At 38.8% G+C, this 18444-nt stretch overlaps 1 protein-coding gene across 2 annotated transcripts in view; it reads left to right on the top strand.

The window, feature by feature from the left end:
- atad2b (ATPase family AAA domain containing 2B) overlaps positions 1-18444 on the top strand; it is a 61715-nt gene that overhangs the window by 7730 nt on the left and 35541 nt on the right. The window contains exons 15-24 of one of the 2 annotated variants that reach the window (XM_067481392.1): positions 356-446; positions 589-900; positions 1496-1646; positions 3510-3696; positions 4014-4199; positions 10125-10260; positions 11393-11586; positions 11693-11852; positions 14991-15113; positions 16491-16589. In XM_067481392.1, the coding sequence (XP_067337493.1) occupies positions 356-446; positions 589-900; positions 1496-1646; positions 3510-3696; positions 4014-4199; positions 10125-10260; positions 11393-11586; positions 11693-11852; positions 14991-15113; positions 16491-16589 (1639 nt within the window). Of the gene's footprint in view, positions 1-355; positions 447-588; positions 901-1495; positions 1647-3509; positions 3697-4013; positions 4200-10124; positions 10261-11392; positions 11587-11692; positions 11853-14990; positions 15114-16490; positions 16620-18444 lie in introns of both variants that reach the window. The other variant, XM_067481391.1, reaches the window with a different exon arrangement.

Genomic DNA, 18444 nt, shown 5'->3' with positions numbered 1-18444 from the left:
TGAAAACATTTGCCCGTGGGTCATGACAAAGACCACTGTGTTCTTAATGTCTGCTCATCAAAGTAGGTCCTGTGGAGACATTGCAGTGATTTTAAGAGTGTATTAGCAAGCCCTGAGTTGAACTTAATCATATACATTGGTCAGTTTTTAGTTACATTTATTTGGTGAGGTGACTTCTTTTACATATTTTGTCAGCTATAGAGCAGCTATTGAGGCAGCTATAAGCCTGTTAACTTCTTATGAGGCTACACAGGGCTTCTGCTGCCTTATTTGTTGACATTGCTTTTTCTCCATTAACTTTTTTTTTTTTTTTTTTTGTCTCTTTCCCTTTATCATTCCGATATGCTTTTTTCAGGCCAGAAAGCAGATACTAGAGATTCACACACGGGACTGGAATCCCAAGTTGGCTGAGCCATTTATAGATGAACTTGCAGAAAAATGTGTCGGTAAGATTGACGCGTATAAAACTGTTTGCCATTTTTTTATTTTTATTTTTTATTCTTGATTAACCCGCTGGCATGTTCTCTGTGCTCATTGAAAACAATCTTTTGTAATTAACAAATCTTTGTATTTCTGGCTTGTTCCTAGGCTACTGCGGTGCCGACATCAAAGCACTTTGCACAGAGGCAGCCTTGGTGGCGTTGCGCCGCAGGTATCCCCAGATCTATGGGAGCAGCGTCAAACTGAAGCTGGACGTCACCTCTATCATCCTGAGGCCTGGTGACTTCAGCAAGGCCATGACGAGAATCGTCCCAGCCTCCCAGAGGGCCCTGGCTCCCCCGGGCCGTGCCCTGTCCCCCAGTATCAGGCCTCTGCTGGCCAGCTCTTTCTCCTTGGTGCTGAAAACTCTGCTCCGAGTCTTCCCCCATGCTCAGTTTACTGACAGGGACAACACACACGGTAGGGATCAACCATGGTTTTAACAGTAACACTTGTTTTCAGTTTATTTCTTCATGTTACCTTTTTCCTTAAACCTGACTCTTGCTCAATTTCTCCCTTGCCACCTGTCTTACTTGTTGGTGTGCTGGTACAAAGAGATAATCAAATACTACAGAGTGCTTTGTACCACCCCTATGCACTAAACATAGAAGCTATGGTGAAACATTTCTTGTTGAGTGTGCAGAGATTGAATAAGCAGTCATCCTGCTAGCACTTTAAAAAGTCAGCTCCCCCTCCAGTCAACAAAAGTGTTTACAGCAGATTAGCCACTATGCAGCACTTGACCAGTGGGAGATTGCTTCCGGCAGAATTTCTCAGGGTGCTGTATTGCTTTAAATGGCCATTACATCTCACCTAATAAGACACCACTGTTACTTTTAAATCCTCACTTTTTGGTGTAATGGCAACGTTAAAGTCAGTAAAAGAGTTGCTTTAAGAATTGAACTTTTTAGAACAAACTTTTAAGTACATTTACTACCACTGTGCTTAATACCGCTAGGAAAAGTGAGCTGCTAGATATACATGGCTTTATATGCAGTGTTTATCTCTGTGCTAGGCGGTGACAATCAACTGCTTGAAGAGGACTTTCACAGCGATGATGACAATGATGAAGGCTTTGCTTCCATCTACGAAGTCCAGCCTGTGGCATCACCAGAGACATGGAGTTCCTCTTCTGCAACGCATAGATCATTCCTTCATTTTTCCTCGTGAGTTTACAAGCTCTCTTGTCATGGTCTGAAGCCTGTTTCATATATGAACTCTGATCTTTGATAATGCTAGAAGAATTCAGCTTTGGACGTTGTCTGGAGTGGCCTTTCAGACATGTAACTCACAGCGGGAGATCACCCGGGTGAGAAGTGTCCTCACATGTGAAAATCTGCTTGATTTCCATGCACGATTAGTGTGCATTGGTCACACAACATAATATAAAATTTTAAATTTGGGAAACAGTCTTTTGTTTACAGCACACCAGAACTGTGCAACTAATAAAAAAATGTTCAATTACTACAACAGTAGTTCAGTGATAGAAATGTCATCAACGTACCCACCCGCTCGCTTTTAATCCTCCAGACGATTCGGGACAGAGCAGCGTGCACGAGTTCACGCGGATAATACAGACATTGCACTAGGGGGCCCGAAGGCTATAGTCCGGAAAATGTTGGCAGCATTCCACTGGGATATTTTCTTTCACACATACACCCCCCTTCTAAAAAAGTCAGGATAATGTCAGAATTCCAGTCTAAAAGGGGCTTAAATATGCCAAATGCCAATACAGAACAACTTTTTTTATTTTACAAGCAAGCTACCACTCAAAATCCTTATTATTACTGGGTTTCATAGTAGTAATTTAATCAGAGACTAATATAGATCCGGTGTGTCTTTGAAATACAGTTATCTTCCTAGTAAGGGACAACCTCTTAATTAAGTTAAAAGTTTAATTTCCATACAAGTCAACAAAAAGCTGCACTTGAGAAATGAGCAACAAATCTCTCTGGGCCTGTGGAAACAGCAGGGCTAAGTAAAATGAGAAGGCGATAAGACAATTACGACATCAAAACTACAATCTCTGAGAGGTGAAGGAACTGAATTGTTTGAGGTAATATGCTTTTCATTTATTGATTAAGCTAATAAGCAGTTGTGAGGCTTTTAGTCTTATGCAGTATGCTTGGAAGATGCTATGAAAAAATTTTCTCAAGGCTCACGGTGCTGATTTATAGATGCAGAAGGGTTTTATTGGAATGTCAACAAACACTATTTAAAAAAAAACAAATAATTGTCAGAGCTTGTTATCGAACACTTGGGCCACAGTGGAAGATCACAGAAACTGTCTGGTGTTCCAACACCACTGTCCTGCAGGTTGAGTTACAGAAAATATGTTCCAGAAATCACGTAATAGTGAGATGAGGATCACTAATCCAAAATGCCGGGTATATTCTCTAGATATGCTGACCTTCAAAAGCTTCTCTGAACAATGTTTAGGGTTCAGGCATATTGTCCTCTGCCTGCCTCTATGACAGGCACACAGAGGAAGGCTTCTTTCTTCTACATGTCTTAGTGGCTGTTAGAGCTGCTATTCTTTCTCTAACCACTTCACTTGGTACGTGGTTCAGTCCTTCTTTTCTTGTTTTCACACTGCATCACTTCTGTGCAGGATTACTTTTACTCCACTTGCACAGGTTCATTATTCAAAAGGGGTAAAGTCAGGTTTTTGTACTTTGGTTGCTCTTACTTTTCTTGCTTGGTCAGAGACCTAATATACTCAGTTTTGTCCTTGACAGAAAACTGTAAAAATACAGATATGTACTGCTATTATTAAAATGTATTTTAGAGCTGTTTCAGAGTAAGAGCAATCCAGTGCGGTTTACTCAAATCCACCTTTAGTGTGAATTACAGTGTTGTTAGTGTGAACCATATCAAATATATCAACAATGGCTTAATGAAGCACATCAATAACGCTGAACTATAAACATAAGGGCTTTTGCCATGAGAATGCTGTTTCAGTGACTGTACTGTGTGACTGCTAGTGAGCTTTCATAAGATGATAAATGTTAACTCCACTCTGCTTCTAGCTCTGCCCTCCAACAGCCCACAGCTTACCGACCTCGCCTGCTCCTTGCTGGGCCCCCAGGCTCAGGACAGAGCTCCCATTTGGCCCCTGCCTTGCTGCACCACCTGGACAAGCTGCCAGTCCATCGCCTGGATTTGCCCACTCTATACTCCGTCACTGCTAAGACACCAGAGGAGTCCTGTGCTCAGGTAAAATACAGATGCATGAAAATATGCAGACATAGATTCAAAAATATTCAGACACACACACACACACACACACACACACACACACACACACACACACACACACACACACACACACACACACACACACACACACACACACACAAACAAGGCTGCCTGTGACAGTTGTTCTGCTTGGATTTAGCAAAATACATTAGAATTGTGTCAGGTTTTAGACTGTCAAATGATGCTTTCGTTCATTTTGTTTGTTTGTTTTAATCCATTTACATGTGTGCTTGTCAATGAACAGTAATGTGGTTCACCTGTCTGTGTGGTTTTAGGTTTTCCGCGAGGCCCGCCGTAGCATGCCCAGTGTAGTGTTTATGCCACATATTTCAGAGTGGTGGGAGACAGTGGGTGACACTGTGAAGAGCACTTTCCTCACTCTACTGCAGGATGTGCCCTCCTTCAGTCCTGTCCTTATCCTTGCAACTGCTGAGACCCACTACTCACAACTGTCAGAGGAGGTAGGAACACACAGTGCACTTACGCACACAGACCTGAGCTGATCGTCTTAAGATTTATCTGGAGGCTTACCTAAGTTTTTTGCTATTGCTGCCGTCTTTTTATGAAAGGGTTTTAACCTGATGTCATTTTAGGACTGGATAATGGCACCAATTTCACTATTTGATTTGTTTCAATTCCAAAACGAGTTAATTTCAGCTCTTGACATTTAAGTTCCATTAGATAAATATGAATATTGTGTGAAGGACTCCTCAGAGTTTTGCTGGCAGCTCAAATTTGTAAGCAACACTGTTCTCTTAAATGTAATAGAATAGAAATTAATATTGTAAAAATATTTTCAAGATATAATACTGTGGACCATAGGTTCATTTTTCCTTGGTATACATAAATCCTATCTCTGCATGAATAGTCAGTACCAAATAAGTCAACCAAGTACAGACCTCCAGTTTAATTAATACTTTAAGCACAGACAAGGCAGAAACAAAGTATTTTCAGTAATTCATCTGTGCTGTTTGTGCTTCTCCAGATTGTGCCTCTTTTAGATCCAATCTCTAGATTTGCAATGAGAGAGCTGACTCTCATTTGCAGCATTTGTGTGGTATAAGGCAGGGCCATGCTGGTTGTTTTCCAGCATGTAATTTGTTTGCTCAGGTCTGAATCAGTTTGACTAATTTGTAAGCCTGGTCCATCTTCCACTTGGTTCAGTTGTCTTTGACATACACAAAAATCCAAACACAGCATATCAAAAGATGTGTCAGAATTCTCTTGTCCACTCATTGGTTAAAAGGATCTGGGGTGGGAACATGAAAGTAAAGATGGGAAGAAGATCCTTTTCTGGTCTGACTGAAAAATTGCTATGAAACATGGAACTACTGCTCAAATGGCATTTTTTCATATCCATTTTTATTATCTGAGCGATATACCAACAAAGATCAAACTGCTGCAGAACCCAGAATACACGTATTTAACATATTTAAAATGTAACACAGCTTCACATTTAAAAATTATGTTCTGTCAAATCAGGGTTTGGCTAAAACATGCAGTTTTAGACCTAAGATTTATCAAGGTTGAATCCTATTCTCACTACAACCCAAATGCTTCAGAGAGTGTCTGTGTGGTTGATTAGGTCAGCACCTGTGCAAATAAACTGTACTAAGGTGAGTTTAGTTCAACTAGAATAAAGAAGATCCCATACTTACAGACTATAGGACAGTCTCAATGCAGCTGAACTGCTGTTGTAGTAACTTTAAATATCTTTTTTGCTACAATATATTATAGCTCTGTTTAAGGCAAAGTAGACATTTTACCCATCAAGCAGGCAAAACTGAACCACTTGCAAGTAACCACTTTAGCATATTTAGCACAGATGCACATAATTACTGACAAGATGTAAATGCCAAGAATGATTTTAGGATTTTGGAATGTTTCATAGATTATTCTATTCAAAACAATCGCAAATAATCAATAATTGCAAAATTAATTTTACAAGGTAATGGCTTTTAATGATTATTCTAAGGTGTTATTATTTTTTTGTCAGAAGTGCTGGTGCAGAGGCACACAGGCTGTTTTTATCTATTTGGGCTTTATCCCTCTCTCTCTCCCTTTTTTTAAAATTTTTTTTTTATTTATCTTACTGCCCAGTTTTACTGTGTATCCCCTTCTTGGCTTCTTCATTGTTCTTAGATTTATTATCATCTTTTTGAAGTCCAAAGCACCCATAGTGGGTCGGGCTTTGAGGGGGAGGGATTGCATATGAGTAAAGGAAAATGGAGCAAATTGTTTGGGGTGAGGGTCATAGAGAAATGTAAGGAGGAGGGTCCTTTCTAGTCAGGCAACAGAAGGGCTTTAATAAGGTCTTGGGGTTGGCAGCCCCATGTCTTGACCTCCGGACACAGACACACAGACATACACACACCATATCACTGTCTATACAGTGTAGACATTTCTGTTCTGCTGAGTGTGTGTCTCTGTGTGTAACTGGTTGTTTGGCAAGGCCTCAACCATGGCTATGCTCCAAGGAGACAGAGGCTCGTGATCATTTCTCTGCAGATGACTCATTCGAACTCGAGAAGCACCTGGGTTGTTGCTAGCATTGATGCCTCTACTGGTTTTTAAATTCTGTAGTTCAAGTTACCATCGTTACCACGTTTTTATTCTGGTTTGTCTATTGTATTCTCTATTTTATGAAAATCTTTATGTTATTCTCTGCTTTGCTTAGCATTGCTTTGGAGGCTTTTCACTCCACCGTTTGTGTTTGGTGACTTACTTGCTGTGATAAACAAATTGGTCTATAAGTAGGCAATTCAGACCCAGTGTTACATAGTAGGTACCTCTTCACTGTTTAGGTCTGGCATTCAGTGCCTTTTTTAAATGGCTCTTCATTTAATCATTGTCTACACAGATCTGTATAGTAGCTTTTAAATTGGGAAGCACTTGATGAGACAAATTGGTTGCTCATGTAAACATGGTTCCAGCATAAGGGTATAAGGACTCTTTAGGCTATGCTGAATTTCTGTCTACTAGTTTGTAGTAGAACTGCATCATTGCCTCTCTTGATCAGTCCCTTTCTCACTGTTTTTAAAGTTAAATCCAAAAAATATCTTCTTTAAAAAGAAACTAGTGTGATTTACCCCACAGTTTACTTCTGTCTGTTCTGTTCCTACACCAGCAATCATTTGCCAGTGGCATTATAAAAATATAAAGATCATTAAATGTGTGATCATAATTGGTTGACAAAGAAGTTGGACATGTTCACCCATGGTAGCTGTCCATCTGCTTTATTTACTTTCAGAAAACAACTTGACTACTTTTTACCATTGACATTTTCACTCTTGGAAATCCAATCAGCTCTCATTTTCAACTGAACTGACCTTCAAAGGATTGGCTATTCTGTAAATGAATTAAAGATTGATTACTTTGAAAAGAGTTAAACCTGTAACTACATTTGGCTCTACGTGCTCCCTCAGGCGAGCTTTGTTGTGGTACGTTTGATAGTGGCATCTGTTAAATGTACCACTTAATTACTTATAATAATATTCATTATTTTTAATAATGGCAAGTTATCTTGAACTGTCCTATTAATCTAATCCTAAAGAGGCCATTATACGCATAAATTAAGGCATAGATGTTTTTTTTTTTTTAAGGCATTCTATATGATTCTGCCAAATGTAAAAAAAATCCTAATTTATTCTATAAGCTTTATGCTACAGCTCATTTTGTTCAAGTGAATGAAATGGTTTAATAGTTTAGTGCTGTAAGTTGTGTGTGAGTTGGTAAGGGCAACATATCTAGTTTTTCAGGTTTTCCAGATATGTAGCCTGTTTGCTGAAATCGACACGCCTTTTAATTCTGTTAAACAGAAATACCATGAATAACTGCTAAACGATCATTAAAATGTGAAGCTTCTCTCTTAATATTTTCTACAGTTTGGTAACAACACAGATTTGTGCCTCATTCAAACAAGATAAACGCTTTGTCTGTAGCACAGGTTTCAGAAAGCACCAAATAAATCAGAGATCATCAACACTTTAAGGTTGAACACGCTATGAGCAGCTCTACAACAAAATAATATTTTAACCAGTTTGTGTCGAGGCAACACACACAAATCAACATTTGGCAAACACTGAAAACTGTCAGTTATTTTTCCACTTGCCCGGATCGGACAAATGCATGATACGTTCCACTTTCCTGAACGTAAAATTTACTTGCCCTAGGCGAGCATGCAAGCGTTGATGTTTTGCCCTTTGATGAAACTTTCTGAACGTGAGATTGTAAGAATGAAATAATAATCATTTGTTTAGCACTGTAACACATTTTAGAAAGTTCATTGTAATGCATGGGTTTCAAGTTAAATGTTGATGCCTGCACCACAGTTTTATCATAAGGACCAAATTTATCATAAGGACCAAATTTTTTATGAATTAATAGCTGTGTCTCCAACAAAACATCTACCCATCTAAAGTATCTATTTACTTTTGGTGGAATATGTGAAATGTCTACTTTATTTGATTTAGCATATTTAGAGTAGAGGTTATGGGGTTGAAGATGCTGTTTGGATCATTTGAGTTATTGAATATTACACTTACACTTGAATATTGTTTTTTATTGTTAAGCATTCAGTTTGTAATATCATGAGACAGTGTGGAGCAACATTGTGGAGAAACATCCATTTTCTTATCATTAGTTCCAGGTTGCAGTGACAGCAGACTAGGCATGGTGGTCCACATGTCATAACCACAACCTCCAGCTAGTTTTTTTCCAAGGTATTCTCAGAGGCCCCCGTGGAGGTAAAACCCTTCTGTTTGCCATGTAGTCTCCGTTTAGCTGCTTTTATTTGCATTAGACAAAAAGTTACTCAATCAAGCTATGTTATAGTTCTAGACTCATTTTCAAACTGCATTAGTGTTTCTTTTTTTAAAATAAAGTTGAGACAGGTTCAGGTTGTCCGACAGGAACATTTATGTCAATTTAAACATATTAGAACAGGTGTCCAGTTTTGTTTTACAGCTGCTCTGGCCAGCTAGATAGCCCCAATTTGTTTGTGCATCCACCTCTTTCATCTATACCCCATCCCTCTTTTTAACCATTCATCTACCCACACATTTGTGATATTCCTCTCTGCGCCAACATCTCTGCGGCTTTTATCATGATGAAAAATGCTGAGAATCATTACCTGCTGTGTGCTACACACACTTTGACTATCTCTGGCTCCCCTGCTGTCTTCCTTGTTTTTACTTCAAACCTCTTTTTTCCCCCTCTTGTTGGTAGAGAGAGCTCAAAATCCAGTGGTGGTGGGCGGGGGGGGGTAACAAAGAACTTAAAAAAAAAAATAACTGAAGGACGTGCAGAGAGAAAGGGAGAGCAAACATGCCATGGGTAAGGGAGAGGATCGATATGAAAGATAGATGGGGGGTAGATACAAAGTGGGAAGTATGTGCCTTGTTAGCAGCAGAGCTTCGCATCAGGAGTGGCCTTGAGCTACAATGTGGAGTTTGAACTTGGATCTTTGAAGCGCCTAATATCCTCATATAAATATGCAAACCAGAAATTAAGGTAGGTGAGACTAGTCGTAAATAGCCCTGATTTGTGTCTTATGTTTACTATTACTAAAGCAGACAGCACAAATGTGAGCAGATTATTTAGCATAAATCAAGTAAAGGAATGGCCACAACCCCTCAGTATAGATGGAATAAAGTGGCGCTACAGTCCATTTCACTATGTGCATACATATGCTTTGGACCTGTATCCAGTATTGTCTTTTGATATAAACCAAGTATAGTTAAGATTAAGACCTCTTACTTATCTGGGCTTAGATTCATAAACTATTAACATAATTTGTTTCTTCACATCTTAAAGGTTACCGATAATTGTCAAGGTTTTAATGCTTAGCACAATTTAGCCAGGTATTATTTGGTCTCTTAATGTAGAAGACTAAAAACCCGTTTTTCTTTTACCACCATTGTAACTGGTTTGGACAAGTTCTTAAATTATATGCATCATACTTACTTTCTTCTTTCCTCAATCATGTATTAGGCCATTGTTGTGGCTGATGAAAAAGGGTACATAATTTAAACATTCCATACTCGACAGCCTAGTTTTTCGTTGTGCATGTGATGAACATAAAATAGATGATCAGTTTAATACAATGAGTGCACGAAATGAAGTGAGATTAAAACAAGTATTTTCAAAATGTGACTACTTTTACATGGAGCTAAAACAAAGGGAAAATTGGCATCCTGCCATACTGACAAAATGTAATAAACACAGGACGTTGGAGAAAAACAATAAAAAGGTTTTTATTCCTTTTATATTTGTTCTATTGTTTATCAATGTTTTATTGCAAAGGGTTTTTTTTTTAATAATGAGCCTTAACAATAATGTTTAACAATGGTGTTTATTAGGTCACCTCCATGATTTTGTTATTACAGGTGAGAAGTATATTCCAGAGGACCTACGGAGAGGTGGTAACTCTGTGCCCTCCAGGAGAGGAAGACAGGAGGAGCTTCTTCTATGACCTATTGCTGGTCCAAGCGGCCAGGCCTCCACCACACCACAGAAATAAAGGTAATACTTGCAGGTTGATAAATTTATTACTCATTTCTGCTGTCAGTTCTAGAGGGCAGTGTTGTCTGTGTGGACCAGTTTCCTCCCAGCTCAGTGTTCTTTCTTCCCCACAGTCCTTTTCTGATCCAGGGAAAGGTGAAGGAGCTGATGCTACCATGTTACATTGGACATTGAAACACTGTTGTTTAATATTAGACGTGTTTAGAATTGGTTTAATTTCCCTTAGGATTGAAAAAATGTGAAATTTAAAGATCCGGCATCCTTTCCTGGATATCTCCGTCCCTCGATTAACAATGGAATTGGGCTTTCTCTCCCAGTCGCATCCCTATCCAGCCCTGCAACTGCCCTATGTCAGTGCCACTAGCCCACATTTCTTTGCTCAACATGAGAAAACTATCCACCCAGGCCTTCAAATGGAAGCTGGTTTGAACATTTATCTGCTGATTTCTCATTGATGCAAAGCAGGGGCCCCCTGCTTTACTTGCCTGGTGCTCTTCAGGGGTTCCTGCTATACTAGGACAACAATCTGGCTTCCAACAGAGAGGCCAACTGAATTGTAGGGAGAGGGATTGCTATGAGAGGGCCCGGCTGCTATTAACCATAATGAGAATCAGAGTTTCGATAGCTGCTAGCTGAGTGAAGCGACCTTAGGTGCTATGGAGCCTTGCTAATGATGTCAGCAAATGCCTTGGGCTAGAACTGGTGCCTTGGGAGATGAGGAGAGAATATGTGCTTACCTTGCTTCACCACTTTGTGATTGGCCAGAGGCTATTCCTTAGTGTATTTCTAAACCTCTGTTTGTTTTCCACAGTTAGAAAAATCTCAAAACATTTTTTCCGTTTGGTCTACATGCAGTGGTGTTTTAAAGAAAGTGGTCAAGAAATAGGAAATAGATTTGACATGGGACTGTCTGGTCCAACCATTGTGCTACGTGTGTGTGTGTGTGTGTCTGGTTCTGTGTAGAAGTTGGTTGTAATGATTTTTTTTCTTTCTTTCTTTTTTCCCCCCGTAGCTTGTGTTTTTTATGTTTAGCTGTGAGAAACTTTCTTGTAATTTTCAGCTCTTGCTTGTAGACGGATTCTGTCGGAAAACTTAGACGTGACTTTTGCTTCTTTCTATTTTGCCCAAACAGAGAGGTGTAAAGAGGTGCTGCCAGTGGAAGAGGCTCCAGGCCCTAGAGTCCTTTCAGCAGAGGAACAGCGCCGCCTGGTTGAACAGGAGGAGAACACATTACGAGAGCTCAGGCTCTTTCTCAGGGATGTGACCAAGCGTCTGGCCACTGACAAACGTTTTAACATCTTCAGCAAACCAGTTGACATTGAGGAGGTGAGGCAAAATCGTCTCGGATGTGTCCCCACATCCTTGCAACTCATAGTTTGATAAAGACAATTTCAGACTTTTTATTAAAATGATTTATGTGTCTGTATGTCAGGTGTCTGACTACCTAGAGGTGATACAGCAGCCCATGGACCTGTCAACTGTAATGACCAAGATTGACACCCACAAGTACCTGACAGTGAAGGATTTCCTTGTGGATATTGACCTCATCTGCAGTAATGCTTTAGAATACAATCCTGACAAGGACCCTGGAGGTAAGCGGGAAAGTTGCATTGGCATACTCATGAATTTACACATGCACATAAAGATATAATACATAAATGTATATGCACAAATGCATGTGTGCACAATAATTATGACCTTGTGATTCAGTAGTTCTTGTGTGTTCCATTGGGTTGCTATTGTATGAGGGGAAAAAAATAATTACATTTAGCACTTAGGGACCATTTTTCAAAGGTCATTAAGTAGTATAATTACAGTACATCAAGATGGATAAACTTCAACTTGGAAATTCAAATGTAAGTAAAATCTGTGCAACCTTAAGTGAAAAACGGCATTTCCATAGAGCAATTCATGGTCTGAAACTGAGGAAGGGTGCATATGCATGAAAATTTAATTGTGTCTCTTGTCTTGCAATTTAAACAGACTTTTATGTCCTCCTCCTCCTCTCATTGCTGCACCTTTTCCTAAACCAAATAAGGACTTCATAATGAGCACTGGAACACTCATACACACAAACAAACAAAGAAGCCTGTTATTTGCAAGAGCTTGCAAATAAATTGGATTTATACTTATTATTTATAAAGAGTACTTGCTGGCTTGACACAGAAAAGCACTAGAGATATATGTTTGTATATACATTTAAAATAACAAATGGTGGAAAAAGTACTTTCTTGAAGAATAAAATCCTTAAAAGCAATACCATGTCGAAAGCTGCATATAGTGGGCCTGCTCAGACTATTCAATTGATGTGACCATTTTAACTCTCACCTTGTATGTTTAGTTGTTTTGGTTATGTCACAAGGATATAGCTCCCTGATACTAATGGGAAGCAATTCCTCTCCAGCCCAGATATGAATAAATCATATCTTTCTTAGCAGGCGCGGGCCTGGGTCATTTGTTGGAATGCAGGTTCTACAAATGATACACTAAAGGGGAAAATGCAATTAGGCAGTTTAATAAAGAAAACTAACGAAGCTTCTTCCTTGCTCACCCAGTTCTTGGCACAGGGAATGTGGCCCAGACCCTGCGCAATTATTTTGTAGGGGAAGTTCTACACCAGCTCTGAAAGTGCTGGGAGACAAACCTCATTATCCCCCAGTGGGTTGGTTCTCCTCAGCCTTCACGCTATCTTTATTGTACCATGCTCCATGTACAGTTGTGTTGGCTTTCTTGTCTTTTACATCCCCACCTTGCTAAAGAATTGCTTTATGTTAAAAAGGGCAATATCTCTGTGCATCAAAATGTGGCTCAGTGTCATAAATACTACTTTGTAGCTTGAGGAAAATAGCGATAACAACCATGTGAGAGTGAAGGAATGCGTGAGCAACATTGTTGTATGTCATTGTCTATTCTAGACTAATAGGTTAGACAGGGCCAATAAGGGTGCTGATGAGCTCTGGGCAAGCCATCTGGCCTTTGACACCCCTTCCACTGACAGGCGGTTTTACACCGTATAAAGCACTTGCATGTACACATACATGTACAAATAGTCGAAACACACAAACACAGACACACACAGACACACACAAAATGCCTCCATTGCAATTAGGCAGTCATCCTCCAATTAGACAAAGGAAGCTGGCAGATTGTGACCCCGCTGCCACTCTCTGCCTGAACTGTTCTCTCTCTGCCTTCTGTAATGAGAGACGGCCTGTTTACAGTGGCTATGCTTTTAGACTGCCTCTTCAGCTCAGTCTTTATTTATTTATTTTTCCCATGGGTGCGGGAGCAGGGAAAAAAAAAGGAGGATTTAATGATGCTTTCGTGCTTCTAAGGGGAAAGCGATATACAAGTTATTAAGGTGTAAGAGGGACACGTTGAAAATGTGAGAAGAATTGCATTTATAGATATTTCAGGTAGTATGTGTATGCACCTGCTTTTATCATAAAGTGGTGATATCAGGGCCTTTATGCATGTCTGCGTTGTGGCTGGTAACATTTTTCACTAACACCAGTTCTATCAATTTATTTAAACTGTGAGAAAATGGTCCCAACCTCTTTCTCACAGATGCAGTGGGGTGGAGTGGGGGCTATTGAATCTTTGCCTCACATACATGATAGGGTGTGGAGAACATGCAACATCACACAGTACATGTGCACCAGCCTTGATGGTGGGAGAAAATTAAACTGTGGTATTATTTACAAAGTATTTAAACTGTTCACTCTTTTTGTTTTCCAGAGATCAAATTGATTTGATAGCAAGATCTTTTAACCATATTTATACAAAAAAGACAACACACTTGGCTTAGTTAAACGAAACCCCCCTTTTTTTTTCTTTCTTTTTTTAGGGACTATGCACATTAAACATTGCTGTAAATGTACCAATGTTACACTGAAGGTTAATTTTTAACAATTGTCCCTTGGTTAGATGTTAAGTGGCTATGGATTGAAAATTTATTTAAATTTAGGTGAAATTGTGTGTCAGTACAAGAAGCAAACAGGTGGCTGCAAGAGAAAACCATTATCACTGAATTAAAAGAAAAATGGAAAATGTCAAACAAACTGGTAGACCAAGGAGGACAGGTTATGTGGATTACCTAATAAAAAATAAAAATTTGCATGGTAAAAAAACAAAAAAACAAAACTACTTTTATGAGGTGCACATTGAGCCAAGGACAGTCTGCAGAAAGTTAGTATACTTTGTTCTTGCTTTCTTGTTTAGTCAAAAAAAGAACTGACCTAAGAGGTCTCATCACAACACAAACGGGTAGAGCTCAAACAGAAAGGCCAGGATGCAGGTTGCAAATACTTCCTAGATTTCCTATTAAGAGCAACCAAATAACTTTTCTGGATAAAGACATGAACTGTTATCGACTGGCCAAGTCAATCACAGGATCAAAGTCCTATTGAACTGTGTTCTTTTTGTTGAAGACAAGACTAAAACAGAAAACAAGCAAGCTATACATTAAAGGCTTTAGGCAGTCATTGACTGAAAGAAATGTATACAAAACACATGATGACTGAAAAAGTTCTGTCTTTGTTTGATTTCATGTGTAAAGGTCCAGGTATTGTGTTAAAAGCGTTATAGCTCCACCATGTTTTTCTTTGTAGATACAAAGTGTTCAAATGAAGGGAAGCTCAACTTAGTGTGTCATCTGTACATGTACAGAGTAAATAAAACCATAGTTATGTGACATTAGTAATATTTTTTCCTGTCTCCTTCTTTCTCAGACAAGGTGATCAGGCACAGAGCTTGCAGTTTAAAGGACACAGCCCATGCTATATTTGCTGCCGAGCTGGACCCCGAGTTTGACCGAATGTGTGAAGACATTAAGGAGGCACGTCGCAAGAGGAGTAAGAATATATATATTTATTTATTTTAACAAAAATGGAAATTTTAAATCACTGAAATAGGACTTCCATGTAAAGATTTGGACAGATCTCTGTAAACATGTAGAAATTTGCAAGGCCAGTCATAAGCCTAATTGGCGCTAAGCAAATTATGGAAAAAAAAAAGATAATTTGCAAGATCATAAATTTTAACAACTCCAGTTGCTTGATAGATACCAGTTATGTTGTTTGCACAGCTCTCTTTATCAAGGGATAGTTGTGTTCACTGTATTACTGGTGGAGAGGGCAAATTTAGTAAACCAATAATGCTGAACTTAAAAGCATCGTTTACTGATCTAATTATGAGCTCTAGATAGTACATGCTGGTTGTGCAATATTTGTGTTTTGTACAATGCCTTTGATTTGACGATGTCAGACAATAAACAAAACCTGCTTTTAGAGAAAAAATCGGCAGGGTATCCTAGTATTACGCGAAGAGGGATTGTAAGCTTTTCTCTGCTCTGTGCTGGCGCTCTGCATCTTTACAATCACCAAACAGCCCCAAGCAGGGATAAGGGACTTGGGTTTAATCTACGTTATGCAGTTAGAGTTTTATTTTTTATTAATTTTCTAGTAGTAGTAGTAAAAAAATTGTTTACTCTTTGATAATGTAATCTACAGTATGCACAACCATTACCCCCCCCACACACCCTATTGGAGGGGCCCAGTGACTTCTGTCTTAAGTCCTAGACAAATTACTTTAATGTTTCAAATGGCAAAACTTATCAAGAGAAAAAATGTTTTTTTTTTTTTTTGAAGTCTCCCTGTTGCGTTTGCAACACTGTTAGTAACTAAATGCACAAGATTCTACATTATTATTGCAGGAACAGGAGTCAACTGCCTAAGACAGATTATAGACAGCATTGTAAATATTTTCTATTTCATTAACGTCCTGCTATAAAGCTATTAGCCCAGGACTGCATGATGTCATGTAGCAGGAGTTTTCTGAAGTCAAAGTGCATTTGTGACCAGATGAAAGGAGCTGTGATACATTTGGCCAAAAACCTCTATCACTTGTAGTGAAAATTGAAATAAAAAAAAAAAATTAAAAAAAACTTTCTTTTCTCTACGTTCCATTCCTCTTTTTTATTGCCGACACACTCAAGAGTGAAACACATTGCAAATAATAACTTTAAAGTTTTTGTAAGGATATTTGTGCTGCTTTATGTTGATTGACGTGGTTGTACCATGCTCACATTTTCCAAACCCTCTGGTTATCTTTGTCTGCCATTGTACAAGTACTTTGACAGTCTTTTGGTGTTATACACAAACACAAACACACTTGTATGTACACTTGCAACAAGTTTGGTTGTTGTAACTGATCTTCTGTGCATACTGTAGACTTCCAGGCACCAGCACAGCTGACAGCAGCTCCGGGCACTGTGGCACCCAGAAAGCACCACACTGCAGTAGAAGAGCAGGCCAAGAGCAGTACTCAGGGTGAGGCCACCGACAAGCATTGCACCACTAGTAAGTATTTAGACAAAAGTCTTTAACACCACATACCAGACATGGATAACTGGGTGTTCACACATACAGCTAGGAAAGTCTGGGCCAGCGACAGCTGCCCATTAATTGGCAATGAATTGCCAGCCAAGCTGCTGACATCTGAGTACCACCCACTTCTTTGCAACTGGGGAAACCTGAACAAAGCTCACCTTAAAGATACCGTTTGACGAACTTCACCTACAGCCACGTGAGAGCCAATTAGAAACACATTGATTCCAATGTAAATCAACACCAAGTCAGCTTACTTCCCGACCTGGAGGAATTTTAAATTTAAAGAAGGAAAAGCATGCCTAATTAACAGAATGTGTTTTTCTGTGGAAGAAGAAAGCCCTCTACAAACAAAAACCAAACTGTGTAGTCTGAGCATAGCCTGTAAATAACATAACCTTAGCACAGCACACACCCTAAACTAAAGGTTCACCAGACCTCAGCTACAAGCAAATAGGTTGGAAAAATGTTATTTTTTTCCTGTCTAAATAAGTTGAAACTGACCGAATTAATTGGCATCCACTACATCATTTGTACAACAGACATGTTGGTTTTGATTTTTATGATAGCATGTTGTAAATAATACAGTAAAAGAAAATGGCATGGGTAAACTAATGGCATTTTTAGCCTAATATATTGTAGCACACTCTTTTGAGGCAACACTGTAATCAAGCACATTTTGTAACTCTTAATGAGACTTGTATAATTCTCAAGTGGTAGTTTGCCCACTCTTCTTAAACAAATTGCTCTAATTCTCCCAGGTTTGAGGAGTGCTTTCTCCTGAATTTCTGCACTTTTAGTAGACGTTTAGTTGAAATGAGATCAGAATTTATAGCAGTGTCATTCAGGTGTGTGTATAATTTTTGCTGAGTGTTATTTTATGGAGACTGAAGGGTACCGATATTATGTGCCACATCTGCATTATTGGTCGCTGTCCAGTTAAAAAAAAATGACCCATTTGGTTCCCTAGTCACAATTTGGAGCATGCGTGAACAATTCTGTTAATTAAAAAAAAAAGTTGAAACATTCGTGGAAAAAATCATTGCACTACCAGTTTAAAAAATGGAAAATTTATATGGTAGCACTATAGATTTTGTGTAACTTATAACAGTGGGCCTGGGGGGCATAAAACTGCATCTGTTTGTAACACGTGGCTTATGCTAGCAGCAGTATTTGCAATTTAAAGAACCATTTAAGAGGACATCGCCCCAGTGTGTCATTTGACAGCAGAAGAGGGAGAGAGTCAGGTACGAATGAAGGAAAAATATGCAGCTCTACGCAGCTGTTCTGGATGCAGGATTTCAGCATGTGATTAAAGTGCCAGAGCCACGTTATCCCTTTTTCCTGACATATAACAGAATGTACAAAGCAGTGTTGTTAAAGTGTCCATTTATATTTCCGGCCATTTATATTTAAAAAAAAATACGAATTGCTAGCTTTTGTTTGCACTAATTAGAGAACATATTCTTTTAATTAAGAATTGACTAGAAGTACTTGCCAACAAGGAATTGTTTATGTTCTTATTCTGAATTTTAAGGAAACTGTCAACATATTTGACAAATGGAAATTTTTTTTTATTGTAAGTAATTTGCTTGTGAAATTGTAAATCTCATTTAACACTGCAATTAATATAGTTTTTCTTACTTGTCTTTGAAATACATCGGTAGTACAAATGTAGATTTTTGTGCATGTGACCAAATCAATGCAGGAATACAACACAGTCTCTCAAAGTACACTAACATCTCTGTATTTGATTAATGTAAACACACAGAACTCTGTCTCACCTCTGTGATGCAGC

This window comes from Channa argus, chromosome 17 (assembly GCF_033026475.1).
Source record: "Channa argus isolate prfri chromosome 17, Channa argus male v1.0, whole genome shotgun sequence".
In the NCBI taxonomy this organism is placed as follows: domain Eukaryota; kingdom Metazoa; phylum Chordata; class Actinopteri; order Anabantiformes; family Channidae; genus Channa; species Channa argus.
This window is presented reverse-complemented; position numbering and strand designations above follow the sequence as displayed.